The following is a 19,157-nucleotide window of genomic DNA, read 5'->3' as shown; positions in this document are numbered from 1 at the left end:
ACCTAGTTGCCTATGACAAGCACCTAGAAGCTATTATAATGCTTTTGCATAGTTATTTTGTTACCTGCCGCCTGGAGACGGCGGCAGACAGGGAGATATAAGCCTCCCTGCCAGAATTGGGGGGGGGGGGGAGAAGGAGGGCTCCCGGGGACACAGGTAGCAGAAGCTGACCCCACCCCCCCGTGAGAGCTGGCAGGGGACACGGGTAGAGATCCGCTTCACTGGTCCCGCTCGTGCATATTTAATGAGCAGGACCAGTGTGAAGTGAATATTTAATGATTGGCTCCCGGCCCCCTGCTGGCGAATGTGTAAAAAAATTTTTTTATATGTATATATATATATTCATGTGCTGCAAGCATATGAATAAAAATAGCATGCCCCTTCACAGAAAAAAATTCATTTATGGTACTTGTGTAGTGCATGGCGCCGTGCTACTTCCGGGTTCTACACTCGCCACAAACTATGTTAAAAAAAGTAACTTAACTCCATGCCAACATGGATAGTTCATACCCCCGCTATCCATGTTGGCATGGAGTTGATTTTAAATAGCGTGGCGAGCGTAGCGAGCCACCTAGCCCGCAGCGTGGGCGAGCGAAGCGAGCCCCGCAAGGGGACTCAGACGCACGGCGCCATACTGGCGCCGTGAAATTACACAAGTACCTCATTTATTTTAAAAGATGACTTTCCAGTTCACCTTAAAAAGATGTTGAATGCAAAATGGTGAATCATGGCGAAAATCATGCTGAAAGCAGTTCTCCATTCTAGCATTGAATACACTCTCGGCGAATCCCAATGAAAACCTCATTGAAATACACCAGCTAATTGCAGCGAGCATGAAACGGAGAACTGGCCAGCATTCACTTTCGGCGAACAGTGAACATTGAATAGGGTAAATCAGATTTTCAGTGAAAAAGATTCACCGCAAGGAATGAAAACAGCCCGATTCACCGAAAACAAAATGGTGAATCGGGAGCATTGAATAATGGCCAATGTCTCAAATGTCTAATAATTATAATAATGCAATATATTATTTACTGTATAATCCCAATGGCTTCCAATACCCTAATACAGTATATTACAATTGAAGATGTACTGTAGAATCCCACATATACCCCTTTCACACTAGCACGCCAGGTCGCACCCGCAAATTTGTACCCAGGTTTTGACCCGGCTTGCAAGCGATTTCACACTAGCCGCCCGACCCGGCATAAAGCCGGGCAGGTGACAGCATCTCCCCGCTGCGCCTTTACAAGTGCAGTGAAGGGACCCGGGCTGCGTTACCCGTTTACACTGCCCCTGGACCCACGAGCGTCCTGTGTCCAACTTAATCAAGACCCAGGTTGAATTACCAGAATGCTGGACCCGGGATAATCTTTCAGGACCCTTTCACACTGACCAATTTCCCGGGTTGGTGCACATTCATGTGCAATAACCTGGTAAATATTTGTCAGGAGTATTATTGTTAAATGTAACTAAGATGAATATTCAAAAAGGGGCCCCTGTTTATAAATGTTAACTACCCTATTTTCCCTGCTTGTAAACTCGTATTGAAAGCATGCATCATGAATAGCAAGAGATATGTATAATTGTGAGTTCTTATAAGTACACTATAAGTAAAAAAGTGTGCACATGCAAACTTTGTTGCATATAAACACGCTTACTATTTATGCTGTTATATTAACAAATGCACACTCACAATCTTAATGTCCCCATATAACCTTCCTTTCTGTTCTCTTTGCACAAATACCCATCTCCAGCTCCACCTGTTCTTACTCCGGAAGTGAGACTCCCCTCCCAACACACACACACCCTCCCACAATATCTCGCATTCGCTATGTGGAGTTAACTATTCATAGGCCAGCAGCACCCACTTCATCTAGCAGCACTCTTTTCAGTATTTCTTTCGCAGGACAGAATTGCAGTTTCTGCTTTGAAAATATATTTTTCAATCCTGACATAAGAAAAAAGACGAAATAATCCCTTTTAATCATCCCTTCTTTGTTTCCTGTAAAGTATATTGCATTTTTTGATTGATGCTTTTAAATGTATGTATGGATTATGCTTAACAACTTTGATGGGCAGAATGAATGGTGTAATGGTTTGCATTACTGTAATACAGCAATGAGGTCATGGGTTCAATACCCACCATAGTCCTCATTGTACAGTATGTATCTTCTATTAATTCACTGTGCTTGCATGAGTTTCCTCCCACACTCCACTAATATGCTAGTACAGTGGTGGCCAACCCGTGGCTCTTGAGCCTCATGCGGCTCTCCTCCTTGTAAAGTGTGGCTCCTGCTCCCACTGCTGCCCGCTGCCCACCGTCCGTCCCAGTCCCCCCTGCTGCCCCCCTGCTGCCGGTTCCCTGAATCCCTTCTCCTTCTGAGGGGAGGAGAGTGTGCATTGCATATCTCTCCTAGCCCTTACTGTGCATCATTGTGACTGGGCCGTCCGCCAATCAGAGTTTAAGGGCGAGCAGCCAATCAGGAGCCGGCCAGCGAGCTTTGATTGGTGGATGGCCCAGTCACAAGGAAGTGAGGGGGTAGGAGACCCGCGGTGTGCTGTGCTCTCCTCCCATCGGTGACATGACAGGACTGCAGGGGGACGCCAGACTGTCCTCTCCCCGCCCGGCAGCAGCAGCAGCAACGGTGAGTGCTGCTGCTGGGAAATTTGCACTGTGGGGGCATAGCAGATTGTGGCACTGTGAGGGCATAGCAGTTTGTGGCACTGTGGGGGCATAGCAGTTGGTGGCACTGTGGGGGCATAGCAGTTGGTGGCACTGTGGGGGCATACCAGCTTTTTGGCACTGTGGGGGCATACCAGCTTTCTGGCACTGTAGGGGCATACCCGGCACCGTGAGGGGGGCATATGTGTATCTGGCACTATTGGGGGCATATGTATATATGGCACTGCACTATTGGAGGCATATTTGTATCACACCCACCCATGGGGTCAAAAAAGACTACGCCCCTTCGGCGCGCGCATGATGTCGGCTCTTTAGCTTGACTACCGATATTTTTCGGCTCTTTACCTCTGACCGGTTGGCCACCCCTGTGCTAGTAGTTTAATTGGTTCCCAACAACTGATGTGAATGGCCAAATTTGCTCTGTAAATCTCTGTGGAATATGTGTGTGCAATATATATTATAACTGTAGTTTAAATGAATAATTATCTGTATTTTCATGACCTACACTTTATGGGCGGGATGTTGTAACATCCGCGCCCATTATCGCCGGCTACCGCATTATTAATAACGGCATATGCTGTAATATATGCCGTTATTAACGCAAGGGACAGCTCTTGCGATAAGAGCTGTCACTTGCGATGCGGTGCCGGCACTGGACTTCCGGGTCTGTGACCCGGGAGTCCATCTGCGCATGCGCAGACCCCGGCGCCGGCCGCAGGGCACGCTGGGAGGGATCCGTGACGGATCCCTCAAACAGCGCTGCGGTAAGAAGCCCATAGGCTTCTGCAGGGATTCGCCAGCTTTTGCTGGCGATTCCCTCCGCAGCGCTGGCACTGCGGAGGGGGCATATAGCATATAGAAATGCGGTAAAAACCCCGAAAACTGGGTTTTTACTGCATTTCTGCTTTACAGAATCTCCCCCAGTAATTGGATGTTATTAATGCATCTCATTAATACCATTTATTTTATGCAGAAACTTTTTATCATTTGACTTATTTTATTCCCAAGAACCTCATGTCAATAAATTACAATTTTGGGGATGATGCTAAATTGTACCAAAGCCAGTTTTGTGTAATATGCATAAATTGGTTTTGCACATTACCACATAACATGCCACACACATAAAAACATAGACACATTTTATTAATGCTGACTCTTGGCACTAGAGAGGTGGGTCAGGGAGGGAAGGTCTAAGGTAGAAAGAGTTCCCTAAGTGCATATTGCATAATCAAAACAGATGTATATCTGCACAGAGGTGAAAATACATCTGTCAAAGTCATTTTAAATGCACGTGCCTGATGGCAGATGTGAGTACACACCAATGATGGGGATTACGGTTGCCAAAACTTGTAATCTGCATCTGATTGTGGACTCACTGCTGAATTTGATAGGTGATTATTTTTCCATTCATAGTGCATATGAATGTATTAGTATACTGAAGATTCTTTTTTTTCTGGTACACAAGGAAGATATTTGTGAGGATTTTGTTATATAAGCATAGCAAATAATTCTCCTCTAGCAGAAAATTAGTACAAAAAGACTGGTAAATCTATCTGAAATATGCTTAACACAAAACTGACACATATGCAACTGTTGCACATGAAATTTTCAATTTATCCAACTTTGCATATGTAGGTAATTTCTGTTTTTCCGTGAACAGATTTACGTCTGCATTTTATTTATTTATGCAATCAAACTGAACCTCCATGTGTATATTTTATGGTTGTGAAAGGAGACAGGAGAAAGGTTTTTATTAAGATGTGCTTGAAGTAGCTTATGGACAGTAACAAAGTGTTTTGTTTAACTTTATAGAACTTGTTATAATATTTTCTTGATTAATGCTACAGTACCTCTCAATACTGATGCTATGGGAAATATTACTACTCTATAGATATAGGGGGGTATTCAATCCCGCCGCTATTTCCGACAGGAAAAATAGCGGTGGGCACCTATTCAATGCTGTCTTGACCTCATTGAAGAGGCAGATCGACAGAACGGGCCTGACTTTAAAAGCTGTCAGGCCCATTTTGAGAACGGCCGTGAATTGTCGATCATGGACTAGTGTGTATCATTCAACTCCACGGCTCCAGTAACTCCTAGTTCGATACAGCCAGTGCTGTCACAACCCAAGAATTGCAAATAATCACTTCCATTCCACAATTATTTTTAGAGCTCATCAGAACTGTCAGTATGCACATATACCTCACTAATCATATAGGTCCAGTATATTAAATAATTTTTATTATGGTTTTGTAAAGATCCAACATTTGCATCAGTGTAAAAATTTACAGTACATACTGTATGTAAGTGACAGCAACAAATGACCAATAGAGCGGTCCACACAGCTGCTCTAAGGCAAGGGGCACGAGGACAATATCATGTCAGCACCAGAGGCATCACTCTGCTCTTTTGAACATATATGATGGAAGCAGGTGCACCTGCAGTGAAGCCCCATTTGGGCTTAAGTAACTTTAGAACTTTGGTATGGGGGTTAGTGATATTCTGCAATCTGCTCTTGTGTTGCTAGCCTATTGTAAATATCCAATAGACCATGGGTCTTCAAACTGCGGCCCTCCAGATGTTGTGAAACTACAAATCCCAACATGCCTTGCCACAGTTTTGCTATAAGGGAGTGTTAAAACTGTTGCAAGGCATGCTGGGATTTGTAGTTTCACAACATCTGGAGGGCCGGAGTTTGAAAACCCATGTGTCTGTTTTAGTCAATATTAGATGCATTTGTGTTGCCATGCCCTATTTGTACTCAGCCTACATGGGCACATGGCCTTCATACTATATTCTGCCTCTGTAATATCACTTTTAAACCAAAATCATGAATCCTAACCTGGAATTTGGAACACGGTTCCAATTCAGATTAGACCCAGGATTTATCCAGTGCGGTGACCATTACAGTGTCTTTAAGGCCAGCACTTGGATGTGCTCTCCCATTGCTGTAAATGGGTCCTGGGTCAGATGACTCACCTTATCTGTTTATACTAGACCCTTAACACAGGTTCTACACATGTCCAAAACTGCTTAAAGTGGGTTGGATTGAAGGGTCACTAGACCCAGGTAATTTTTGGGGGGAGCTGTTTCCACTGAGGTCCAACATGGGTTGACCCAGCATTAACCTGAGATTTTAAGTTGTTGTAAAAGGGGTTTCAATGTGAGGTGACCTAAACGCAAATACTTCCAAATCTGTGAATAAAAGGATGAGTAATAATTTTTCTTGTGAGTGTGCAACCAGCACCAGCCCCAAACAGGGTAATGCCACAGCCAGGGGGAACTTTTTATGCAAGTTCCCTCGGCCAAAGCATTAATCACTGTGGCTGGTCAGCCCAGGCAAGGACCCTGGTGGAGTAGGGACCCCCCCCCCCAATAAATAGCCCCCCCCCCTTCCTCCAGAGTTAACCCTGCCCAGGCTGAAGCCTGAGGCTGTCCCCGGTGTCCCCGGGCTGATTGTTGTGTAAAACTAGTCAAATTACATTACATTGTTGGGGAACTACAAGTCCCCCAAGCATTCACCGCATGCAGGGACTTAGTGATCCACAAGTCCCAGCATGCCGGGCATTAGAGTGCATGCTGGGTCTTGTAGTTCTATTGCAATGGAAATAGTTAATAATAATAAAAACATACACACATAAGAAATGCTAGGTTTTATTACATGCTACAAGTGCACACACACAATACGTACCTATACTGTCCACAGTGGATTGGTCCTCTTCTCTAGTAGTATCCATAGGTACCTGTTGAGGGAAATTATACTCACGTGCCGAATACTCTGCTCCTCCGGCTGCACGTAAACTGAGATTGTTTACAATATGGGCTCCTCCCATATACTGGGGTTAGGCCCGCCCACCAGCCAATGGCCGCTCCTGATTGGCTGGTGGGCGGGCTGGTTCGATTTATGGTAACATTTTCCAAAAATTGCATCCAATTAAATTTGCGAGTTGTATACTTTATAACGGGAAAATGCGAATTGAAGTGTGATAAAAAATTGACAGTTCAAAATGTACGATTTCCACAGCGATTATTACAGCAATTCGCATCCTATTAAATTGGCGATATCAGAAAAACATGCAGAAGTTTTTTTACTAAAAATCGCAAAAGTCTATCTCATCCTATTAAACAGGACACAAACATTGCCAATACCATTCATATCTTATACAATGTTTGGGCTAGTGCAGGGCAATGGATGTAATGCATTTGCTTTGCGAGAGGCATTCAGCAGACTCAGCTGCTGTCCACTCTGCAAGCAATCTACTGCAGGAGGAGTTTGTTAAATTGTATGCTGAGATATATATATAGGATGTAAACATTTGCCTGGACTAGTGTGGGCTCTGAAAGGCAGAGAATTCCAGAGGCAAAATGTATCCAGTAAGTCTAAAATCTCAATACGCATAGTTTAAGTAGCGAAGGGAAAGGGGGGACATGATAAAAACTTTCAAATATATCAAGGGTTTTTCCAGGAGGGAAACATTTTTCAAATGAAGAGATGTTTTGAGACCATCCCTTAAAATCCCGCCAAATAATTTAGCCACTGTTGATGTTAAGCTCACAGGTCTATAATTTGCTGGGTCATCCCTTTATCTTTTTTTGAATATTGGTACTACAGTACCTCTGCCATTCTCCTGTCCTTAGGCACCTTACCAGATGAAAAACGAGCTCTCAAAAATGTATAGAGGATTTGGTAATTCCTACCTTAATTCCATTAGAACCCTAGGATGAGTCCCGTCCAGACCTAGGGATTTGTTTGTTTTGATCTCTCTTTTATCTCATCAGTTGTGATTCAATATTAAGTTCTTGCTGGCTTGCCCATTTATGGTCCCTTTGGGTTCCACTGTCTGCTACTTCCTAGTAAACACCGGTGAGAAAAATATATTTAACAGTTCTGCTTTTTCCTTAACCCAGAGGCTCCCAAACTTTTTTGAATCACGGCACCCTAGAGTATCAGAATATTTCTAAGGGCACCCCTAGGCCAAAGTTTGTTATCAAGAATAAAAAAAAAATTAAATTCACTTCTGTTTCCCCACATATTTTATAATTGGAAGCCCCAAGCACTGATTTTGCCGGTTTCTTTGGCCATAAATAATTTGAATTGGTTCTGGACCACCAACTTGAGAAACCCCTGAAAGTGCTCCGAGGCACCCCAGGGAGCCTAGGCGCACAGTTTAGGAACCACTGCCTTATCCTCAGTAAAGCTATTTCTGTTGATATTGGTTAATGGGCCTATGTTCTTTTTTATCATTCGTTTGCTATTTATGTATTTGAAAAACATCTTGGTATTGGTTTTGCTCTTTGTGGCTATGCGTTCTTCATATTCCCTTTTAGCTACCTCGATTACCCCTTTACAATTGTAATTATCTTCTTTGTACGTCAGCCTTGAAAAACGGCGGGGTGGGCCATAAGCATATGTGAACACCCAGCGTTCTCATGCTAATGAGTCCGTGACGTACATGCGGGGGGGTGAGCAGCTGACATCATCGGATGTCAGCTGTCTGCCCACTCCCCCCCCCCAGCGTACATGCATTTGTAAGGTTGCTCAGAGCAACCTTACTTATGCGTGCACCTTCCACATCTTTTGATGGTCGGCGACGTTTGAAGGACGTGGGCGGATCCCAGTGGCATGTTTATGTAAAGCATCCATTCACAGCCATTGCAAACGTAAGCGCCTTGCAAATGGTGGGCCGGCATACCAACATTCGCAAGGCGGGATCTGGGTCACCCGAAAGGATGCAAATTCGCATCCTAGCGAATGAACCAGAATAACCCCCATAGACTGTTAGCTCCACTGGGACAGGGACTGATGTGAATATTCAAATATTCTCTGTAAAGTGCTGCAGAATATGTGTGCGCTATATAAGAAACTGTTAATAAATTAATTAGTTTTCTGGTTTCTTTTTTTTACAGCTGACCATTTGCATTTTAGGGGTTTATTTACAAATAAAAATTGTTTCGTAAAATTCTGATCATGTTTATGTCCACTGTTTAAAAGACAATGTTTTTATTAGCCAAGCCTAGAGGGGGATGTTCTAACATCTGCACCCCAGCTCCGCCCCCTATCACCGCCCATCGCATTCATAATTATCGCATATGCACTAACATATGTGATAATTATGGCAAAGGACAGCTCTTGCGTTAAGAGGGGGGGCTGGCTCTCCTCCTCGGTAAAAACCCTGATAACGGGGTTTTTACAGCATTTTTAGCTTAGAGAATCCCCCCCCCCCCCAGTCATGTAAAAGCATTGCCCTTTTAAATATTGTGCATAAACACGACCAAAAGTATAAGGTTTTACAACCCATTCAATTAGCCACAATAGCAGTAGTGCTGGCAATTTTTTTTCACAACTATTCAATTATCCTATATAGAATTCCAGTTTTTCGTGAATAAATACATAGGTCTTGTTATAAGCCGTGGACATATGTACTTTCATAGCCAGAAATTAGGACTAAATGAAAAAGCCCAGCATAAGTCTGGATAGTAGTCTGAATAGTTGGCTATGACATAGAGATTTGTTTACATGGATTGTAAATGCTGTGTTGTCACTGTGATTTCTCTTCCAGAGCTGTATATGTTTTAATTCAAAATAACGAGGATAGTCTAAAAGAGATTTATCATGTTATAGGCCAGATGCACTAAACTTCAAAAGTGATAAAATGGAGAGTGATAAACAGCCAGCCAATCAGCTCCTGCCTGCTATGTCAAATGCTGTGTTTGAAAAATGTCAGGCAGGAGATAATTGGCTGGCTGTTTATCATTTTCAATTTTATCATTTTTTAAGCTTAGTGCATCTGGCCCTTAGAGAGAGAAACAGTTCTGAGAGATACAATTTGATCTAATCTGCTTCTGTCAACTAAATTGATTGGTTGATACTTTATCTCTCTCCAAGCTTTGATAAATCTCCCCCTCAATCTGGAGTATTTAAAAAAAAAAAGAAAGAAAAGAAAGACTGGTTACATAACGTGTTAAACAGTAATATTTGTAATATATTTTTCTGTTTAAATATTATAAATAGTACTTTGAGTTTTTTTATTTTATATTATTTTACACAATATTTGATAATGGTTATTTGTTGCCCTTTATAAATTGTTTCGCAAATGAGAATAGTGAAAATAAGAGAGTATAATTTATCAATATTTATTCAGTAATGCCGTAACCTCGTTTCATGTTTCATATACATATATATTACTTATATATGAATCCAAATAAATAGGCTTATACAATAACTTTTTCAGTAGAAAATATTATTTGTAGAACCCTACTGACCCTTGGTGCAGCGCCAGCCAACAGGAGTTGATTTATAAGCCCATATAGGTGTTGAAATGAATCTATTGGTTTCCAATACTGCTTGAAACATTATCACTTTGGTCCTGTGCAGACCCTGACCCTTCTATTTATGAATCCAAATAATAGTTAAATTCAAATGTTTTTTTGGAGTATTAATATGAGTTGCTTTTTACTTCTTCCCACTTAGGATGAATTTCACCCGTTTATCGAGGCTCTACTTCCTCATGTACGAGCCTTTGCCTATACTTGGTTCAACCTTCAGGCTCGGAAAAGAAAGTATTTCAAGAAACATGAGAAAAAAATGACTAAAGAGGAAGAGCGAGGTGTGAAAGATGAACTGCTAAATGAGAAAGCTGAAGTCAAGCAAAAGTGGGCATCACGTCTTTTAGCAAAGCTTCGCAAGGATATCAGGCCAGAGTTCCGTGAGGATTTTGTGTTGTCTATTACTGGCAAAAAGGCAGCCAGTTGTGTCCTCTCCAACCCGGACCAGAAAGGCAAGATGAGGAGAATTGACTGCCTGCGACAGGCAGACAAGGTGTGGAGGTTGGATCTTGTGATGGTTATCCTCTTCAAGGGGATTCCATTGGAGAGCACGGATGGAGAGAGACTGGTGAAGGCAGCACATTGCTCAAACCCCCAGTTATGTGTACAGCCGCACCACATTAGTGTCTCTGTCAAAGAATTAGACCTGTATTTGGCTTACTTTATTCGAGAGAGAGGTGAGACTATAATTTGGATTATTTATTTATTTATTTACAGTTTCTTATATAGCGCAGCAGATTCCGTTGTGCTTTACAATGGTAGACAGTGATATAAGCACATTCTAAAACCTTTTAATTTGCTCAATACCACTGCAAATCACTAAAAGCCCTACCTCTTAAATTGGTCTGTCTTTGCTCAGAGATGTTTACCTTTTAAACAACAATGTTATTATTTATCTCTGTTTTAGATATAGGCCAATTATATGGAGAAATGGTTTGCTCTTTCAGATTTTTTCCCCCTAAAATGGCAGATTTATCAAATTTAGCCCATATCCATCTCTTCAATATAACCAGCAGCGGCTGTGTGCTGCAGCGCTGACTATATAGTACAGGGGGGGGGGGGGGGGGGATCGCTTAGCACATATAAACATACATGTTCTAATATATATATATATATATATATATATATATATATATATATATATATATACATATAAACAAACACATATAAACACATATAAACATACATGTTCTAATATATATATATATATATATATATATATATATATATGTATTGGCTGTTTCCTCCAGAGATAAGCAGTATTCTGTGTATCAGGTGCCATGCAGCACCAGTGACTCAGCATAAGGCCCCCACCCAACGCTGCCGATCCACTGTGAAACCAGCCAGCACATATATTACATAAATCAGAACCTGTATGTTTGTAAGTGCTTAGCAGTTCCCCCAATGGCTTTATTGAGGAGCTGAGTTTGGGCTGAATTGTTATATTTCAATATAAATTTTTTGAATTTAAAGGAAAAGAAAAAAAATTGGGTATGCAATTACAATGTAATCTGGCTTTCGACTCTAGGTAAAAATATATATTTACAAGGTTTTATCCCACCTAGCTGCTGCATTCCTCCTAATATTACAGATGTATAAATTGGAACAAGCATATGGCCATCCATAAGAACTTGGCAGTCTCAATAGGAGTTAATGTACCCTTCCGCCACTGCCTCTGTTCTACATACATGACTGGTCTTGGAGCATCTGCTCTGCATAGGGATAGGGACATGCCTCCCAACTTTCTTACCCAAGAACACTATTTTGTACTCCAAAACATGTACTGTAAGTGAGTAAGGTGGTAAAGATATCCCTAGCCAAAAGACGTGTACTAAAGATGTGTACTAGTGAGTTCTGCGGCAATGGTATCCATACCCATAAGACATATTTACTATAGGTGAGTGGTATAGTAATGACACAGACGCACATAGTTTACAGTAGCAAGCATACAATCCTCTGATGTGATACTGTATATCATGCCATTGTTCGGAAGATTGTACAGAATGTATTCTCTATATTGTTCTGGGATTATATGAAATCAGAACAACCATTGCATTGTTTGATACATCCTATAGTATGTTCCCAGCTTAAGCCAAGTACTGTAGATGTAGTGGTGTGGTAATGATTTATTTATTTATTATCAGTTTCTTATATAGCGCATACATATTCCGCAGCGCTTTACAGAGTATAGTTGAATATTCACATCAGTCCCTGCCCCAGTGGGGCTTACAATCTATATTCCCTACCACATGTACAGGCACACAGACATTCTAGGGTTAATTTTGTTTGGAAGCCAATTAGCCTACCAGTATATTTTTGGATTGTGGGAGGTAACCGGAGTACCCAGAGGAAACCTACGCAAGTACGGGGAGAATATACAAACTCAGCACAGTTAGAGCTATGGTGGGAATTTAACCCATGACCTCTGCGCTAACCATTACACCATCCGTACTGCCCCCATGATGTCCTTATCCATAAGACATGTACTGTTGGATCCACGGGTGTGGATCATTAGGTCACCAGCATGTTGGTCGACAGTCATTAGGTCGACATGCATTTAGGCCGATATGCAGGAAGGTCGACATGAGTCTAGGGCGACATGGGTTAGGTCGACAGGGTCAAAGGGTCGACAGGGGTTAGGTCGGCAGTCAAACGGTGGACATGGGGTTTTTCACATTTTATTTGTCCTGAATGTTGACACAGTCGACATGGACACTGAAACGTAGCACCGCGTCCCCTTGCATGGCTCGCTGTGTTCACCATGCTTCGGGCAGGGTGCCTTGCTAAACTTGGCACACTTTTTTATTCTCCCATCATGCCCTAGTGTGTGGTAGGGCATGAAATACTGCCTATATCCGTCAAATCCCCGGCTCAGTGGCTGTCCCGGCGCCTCTCCTCCCCCCTGCAGCCAGAACAACCTCTGGCTGTGACCTGTTGCTCGGGCAGGAAGAGTTTCACGGAGGAAGATAAGCCAGGGAGCGTCTGCGTCAGATCAGCGTCTGCGGTGGGTGGTAATAGAAGCCCATAGGCTTCTATAGGGTATCATCACCCAAAGGTGGAGATACCCTGCCGAGAGGAGACAGGGCTGCCGGGTCTAACCCGCATTTTTCCCTTAGTACATCCTGCCCTAAACCTTTATTGTAAATGTGGAATACATATTACTGAACCAGGAATCAATAACCACTTTGTGGCTGGATTCAAAGATAAATAAACATGTATGGGCTATTTTACAATAATCAAGTACAACATAAAAAATGCACGTGTCCTACTGCCTGTTGGTGTTCTGTAAGCACACACACATGCTCACTCACAGAACGCATACACTTATGTTGTATTTTTCGGTACTTATGTAGTAGCTGGGTGCCCAATTAACATACGTATGCTTGCGGAAGGAAATCACATTGCATCGCATGTCCCGTTTTAGTGGCATGCGATTCATGCATTGCAATGCGATTCCACTAGTTTATATGCATAGAGTACTGATAGACGTTTGTCAGTTACTGTAGCTATGCTTTCTGAATAAGCTTAAGCTACGGAAATAGTGTAGTTAGTCAGAACTTGCGTAAGTGCTCCCGGTCACTCACTCTGAGGTGATTAGCTGACAGTGATGGATGCTTCTCAGAGTTCTCTCAGTGTGACAGTGACCGGCGTGCAAGGCGCAGGTATGGCAGGTGAGCAAATGTCCATGTTCACCCTGCCTACATCAGAGGAGGAGGCTGTGCTGTTTTTTCAGCAAAAGCAATTGCTGCCCGTTACGCAGACTTGCGTGAACGGCCATCCGATGAGGCTGTCTCTAAAGGAAGGGACGTGGCTCTGCCACATTAAGTCTTGTCGAGAGAAGGTCAGCGTTCGAGCGGACCACTGGTTCCCCGGGTGCCGGTTACCATTCCGGCATACTGGGCGCCCTGGTACTACATAAGTACCTATACCTGTCTGAGATAGGATTGTGTGCCCTGTGCAACACATTCAGATGTGTACATGAGTGAGCCATGCTGATGCTACTGAAAAGCTGCTTGCTTCTCAAAACTACACAACCAATTAATTTGATATGCTAAATCTGTATGTCTGTATTCAGGTCATGTTGAATCGGTATACAAAGACAGAGGGCCAAATGTAATAGGGTGAGAGTTTCAGAAAGTGAGAGATTTTGGGAGAGTTTTCCCCTTTTTTTAAAGCAGCAATCAATTACACGGCAAAGCCAAGTTGATTTTGCCATGTAATTGATTGCTGCTTTAAAAAATATGGGAAAACTCTCCCAAAATCTCTCACTTTCTGAAACTCTCACCCTATTACATTTGGTCCAGAATTTGTTGTGAAAAAAAGGACCGGCCACTGCATTGTAGCACTCCGTATACACATTCAGGCCCAGTTGCACACAGTTATACTGTTTTTGTAGACCGCAAATGCTGGGTTGCACCTGAGATTAGGACACAGGTCAATTCCAGGAGTGACCCAGCATTTGCGGTGTGAAAGCTCTGTGTCTGACCCGGCTTACACTGGCCGGTGATGTCACACAGGGAGGTGGGGCTGAGCGGGTTCATGTCATCGAGAGGCGGGGGAGGAGTCAGTGCTTGGAGCTAACAGTGCTGCCTCCTCCATACTGTGAACAGGACCCAGGTCGCTCGACCCAGGTTACCGATTCACACTGCACCTGACACGGGTCAGAGCCGTGTTCAACCCTGGTCGTGGCCAAGGTTAAACTCTCGGGTTGCTCAACCCATGGTGGTGATGTAAGGACCCGACAATAACCCGTGTTGAGAGTGAGGTCTAAAAGGGGTATCACACAAGTGTTGCATATCAAATTTATCAGTGCAGTCTTGTGAAGAGGTGTTGTCGCTTCATATTGCAATTTAGATGCATACTGTACATAGACCAAAAAGCTGCTCTGCTCCGACAGAAATGCACACTACCTGTAGTGTTCCCCCTAGGAATTTTTGTGGGCAGGGTGCCGCTGTACGGGACGGGCCCGCCGACATCATCGTTGTAGGCGGTCCCGGGCCGCCGCATCACCAAAGGAGGCGTGCCCCGGGCCGCCGCGTCACCAAAGGAGGCGTGCCCGGGCCGTCGCGTCACCAAAGGACGCGTGCCGCCGCATCACCAAAGGAGGCGTGTCCGGGCCGCCGCGTCACCAAAGCGGGCGTGCCCGGGCTTCCTCCATCGTACAAGGGGGCGGTCCGTGAGCTCCCGGGGAAGCCTAGCGCCGCCGAGATTGCGGTGCCTGGAGCTTCCCCGGGCACAACATTAGTCAGGCAGCAGGCTCTTTTAGCGGGGCGCTGCTGGAGGGGCAGGGCGCATTTTGCCCTTTAGAAATCGGGCAGGACGCAGCGCCCCGCTAAAACAGCCTAGCGGGAACACTATAACTGGTGAAGAAGTGATGTTTGATGTGACTGCAGCAATAGCGTATGAGGACACACCTGTATGCACTAGGGTGCAGGGAAGTCCCTTCTAAATGCTAAGAATCTTTCCATCAAAAATCAACTTTTGAATTAAATGTATTCTACAATTTACTGCTGTTTTCATCCTTATATTGTGAGTAAAGATCTCAGGGAATTAGGGAATACAGGCTTTCTTAATATTAATGATTCTGTTCTGTGAATTTTAATAGCTCAATGACATGTTTTCTTTGTGCTTTGTGTTAACCGTAAGCATATCTTCTTTTGGAAAGCCTTTGCTTATACCACTTGCAAACTCATTTTTAATAATTATACAAGGCCATTATCTTTTGGTGTTGCTGTAGCCTCAGAAAACAGACCAACCTGGCTTGGCCTACAAAAATGCGCAGTGTGATTTGTTAAATCTCAACAAAATAGCTAGTATAATGCCACAAGTGTAATACCACATCTCTTTGTATTACAGGTTGAGTATCCCTTATCCAAAATGCTCGGGACCAGGAGAATTTTGGATAACGGATTATTCCGTATTTCGGAATATTTTAATATTTCAATGATGTATTTTGAAGTATCTTGCATTTATGCTGTATAAACACATAATATACACACAAATATATTTTATTACCACATCAAATACACACAAATATATTTTATTTATTCAAAAAACAAGGTTTCAAAACGTGAAACAAAATGTGTGTACTATCTCAGCACTGAATTTGAATGCCAAGCAATCATTGTCTTGCACATATATAGTGCCAGTTACATATCATGTCCTCAGTAATGCTGTTACTTATGTCCCCAGTGAGTTTTTAGCAAAAAAAATAATTTCTGGAATGTCTGGTTTTCGGAATAATTCGGATAACGGATATTCGGATACGGGATACTCGACCTATACTTCCATTTTATCTCCTTTTTGTCTCATTTTTACTCTTCTACACTTCTACTCAAGCTTTTTCCCTGCACATACTGCTCTCTCCTTCCTACATGTTTTCACATCACTTTCATTTCAACTTTGCCTCACTCATTCTTTCTGCCTTCTCTCTAGCTTTGACTTTTGTTACATCAGCATTATTCTCTGAGCTGCCCTGCTGGCTGCTTAAGGTTTGAACTCTAGGGAAATTCGGTCTGGAACATTGTGTCCCTTCTGAGGGGAGAGTGTGTGTCTATGCACATGGTAATATGTTTTTATTGTGTGTGTTTCTCCCTCTGACGCTTCCACTTTATCTCCCCGTCTGTTTTGTTTCTCTTGTGTTTCACTACCTGATAAGTCATGTGACTGTTATCCTCACTGCGGTTTCTTTGCAGAACTCTAAACAAATGTACTTATTTCACGTTGTTACTCAGGAGGAAACTGAAGGGGGCTGGTAAAAGAATAAACCACATAATATAAACTCACCATCGGTAATCCTTATGCCCCACACTTTAATAAACCTTAAACATAACAACACTAAAATAATGAGACAGACAGAAGTGCTAGCATTTCAAAATATGGGGCCAAATGTAATAGGGTTAGAGTTTCAGAAAGTGAGAGATTTTGGGAGAGTTTTCCCCTTCTTTTTAAAGCAGCAATCAATTACATGGCAAAACCAGGTTGATTTTTCCATGTAATTGATTGCTGCTTTAAAAAACATGGGAAAACTCTCCCAAAATCTCTCACTTTCTGAAACTCTCACCCTATTACATTTGGCCCATGATGTCAAATGTATTAATTGACAGCTATAACTTGACTATAAAGGGTGGCAGCCCTAAAGAACGGTCATAGAAAAGAGAGGGGGTAAGATCACAACACACCATTCAGACATCGTTGGTGTCCAACTCTCCCCTCGCAACCCACCAGTGCGGATGGTGCAGCCCATCCCCTGTCCAGGGGCATGGGCTAGCGACATATCGATGTCGGGAGAGCGCACCCCACTAACTTCATAAGATTTTCATTTAAACAAGGACCGTTCTTTCCCGCCATAAGCTAGGCCCTAAGCCACAGCACCGCCACCACTAAACAACGCACAGCACTCCTAACATAACCAACGAAACAAGTCATCCAGAAAAAGGGCAATCCCTTCTGGACTCAAATGGACACCGCCGGCCTATATAGGCTGTCCCGCTTGTACTCAATGCCATCATGCTGGATGACGCCCCCCCTCCGTTCGCCAACATGTAAGGCTGCACCGCAGAATTAACCTTTTACGGGCGCCATCCAAGCGGGGACCAGACCTGGCGTTCCTCCAGACCCGCCTAGGGATCATCGAGGACCATACCAACTTGCAACCAGGGACGGACCTAAGCTCCAAAGCCGTGCATCGGCCTAAATCGTTGCCACCCAGATGCAAGATAAGCACACACTCATCCAAGACCCCACATGACTTCAATGCCCAGTGGACAAATTAGAGTACCGTCACCCACACCGTCTTGGAATCTCAGCGACCTGCAAGATGTCAATAACAGGTTAGCACGAATGACATTGTCAGTCTTGCCACGCTCCATGCACACCAAGAGGGGAAAAGAAGAAAAGGAACCATAGCCGACCAGACCTTGAGGCACACTGCACAGAAACCCCCCCGGAGTAAACCAGCAAGGACGCTATGTCAGATTTGAAATTAGGCCTAATTGTGCCCCTGGGGGAAAGTGGACCACCTCAAGACCCCTGCTAAAGTGAGACGAGTACTTATGTGTCCAGTCGACTACGGTTAGGCAGATGGACAGATAAACCAGGCCGAATGTATCTGCGGAATGCTGCCGAGCGCCATTGACCCAGAGACTGTATCTCTGCATTGGAGTGGCCTGCAGCAGCAGCAGATGTGGCCACCCCGATCCGAAAGGAGTGTGTTCCAAACTCCTTTGGATCCAGGCCAAGGGAACCCAATGCTCATCCCAAAACGTGACAGAACTGGTACTTTGTCAATGAAGAACTGTCCAGGTGCATTAACCATGCCCCAGGGCGGTCGGGGCGCACCAGTGCAAATGCTCTCACCATTTACACCGGGCAAATCCCTACCACCGAGCACGGAGGCAGCGACAGCCACTGACCTCTCCCAGCCTGATCTGTCTTGGAACACCGCACCCGCACCAAACCAAGTCAACCTGTATCAACACATCCTCTAACAACAGAGGAGAAGGTCGATTCCTTGAGGATGCTACCAGCTCGCCGACCCTGAAAGCCCCGTGGTATTCCAGACGAAACAGCTGAACCTCATATTCAGAGTGGCATATATCCCCTAGCGCCCCAAATAAATGAGGCAACAGAGATATATCTATCGGCCTCCTGCTGTCAGCGCGCCGCCAGCCCCGCAAGGCCCGAGACACAATGAAAAACCAGGGTCCGCTCTCCCATACAGGATGAGAAAAACGACACCCCCGCTAACATTCGTCTCACCATCAACACGAGTGTATGAACTGCTCCCACGTGGCCCACGTGGCTAGTTCCTCCATGCCGGCCTGATCACCTGCCAAACATAATGAGGACAGGGCTCACCAACCAGAGACCAAAACCTAACCCAGTCTCATCTGGAAAACGCATTGGCAATCGAGTTGTCGACACCAGGCACGTGTCTGGCAATAAAGTGCAAGTTAACCTGCAAGCAGCGCAGCACTAAACACGCAAGCAAACAAACCCCCGGCAGTGATGATGAGCTCTGCCAATTGATGGCCTGCACCACCCCCAGGTTATCACACCAGAAAGTGATGCAGGCATCGCGTAAACTATCGCCCTACAGCTCCATAGCCACCATGATCGGAAAGACGTCTAGCTGCAGCATGTT

At 44.0% G+C, this 19,157-nt stretch overlaps 1 protein-coding gene across 4 annotated transcripts in view; it reads left to right on the top strand.

Annotated features, from left to right (window-relative positions):
* Positions 1-19,157, top strand: part of NFIC (nuclear factor I C) — a 170,277-nt gene that overhangs the window by 7,410 nt on the left and 143,710 nt on the right. For all 4 annotated transcript variants that reach the window (XM_083179246.1, XM_083179245.1, XM_083179247.1 and 1 more), the window contains exon 2: positions 10,158-10,689. In XM_083179246.1, the coding sequence (XP_083035372.1) occupies positions 10,158-10,689 (532 nt within the window). The remainder of the gene's footprint in view (positions 1-10,157; positions 10,690-19,157) is intronic.

The sequence above is a fragment of the Crinia signifera genome, chromosome 1 (genome assembly GCF_055691185.1).
Source record: "Crinia signifera chromosome 1, ASM5569118v1, whole genome shotgun sequence".
Taxonomy (NCBI): Eukaryota; Metazoa; Chordata; class Amphibia; order Anura; family Myobatrachidae; genus Crinia; species Crinia signifera.
Note: the sequence above shows the minus strand (reverse complement) of the source record. Positions and strands in the feature narration are given on the sequence as shown.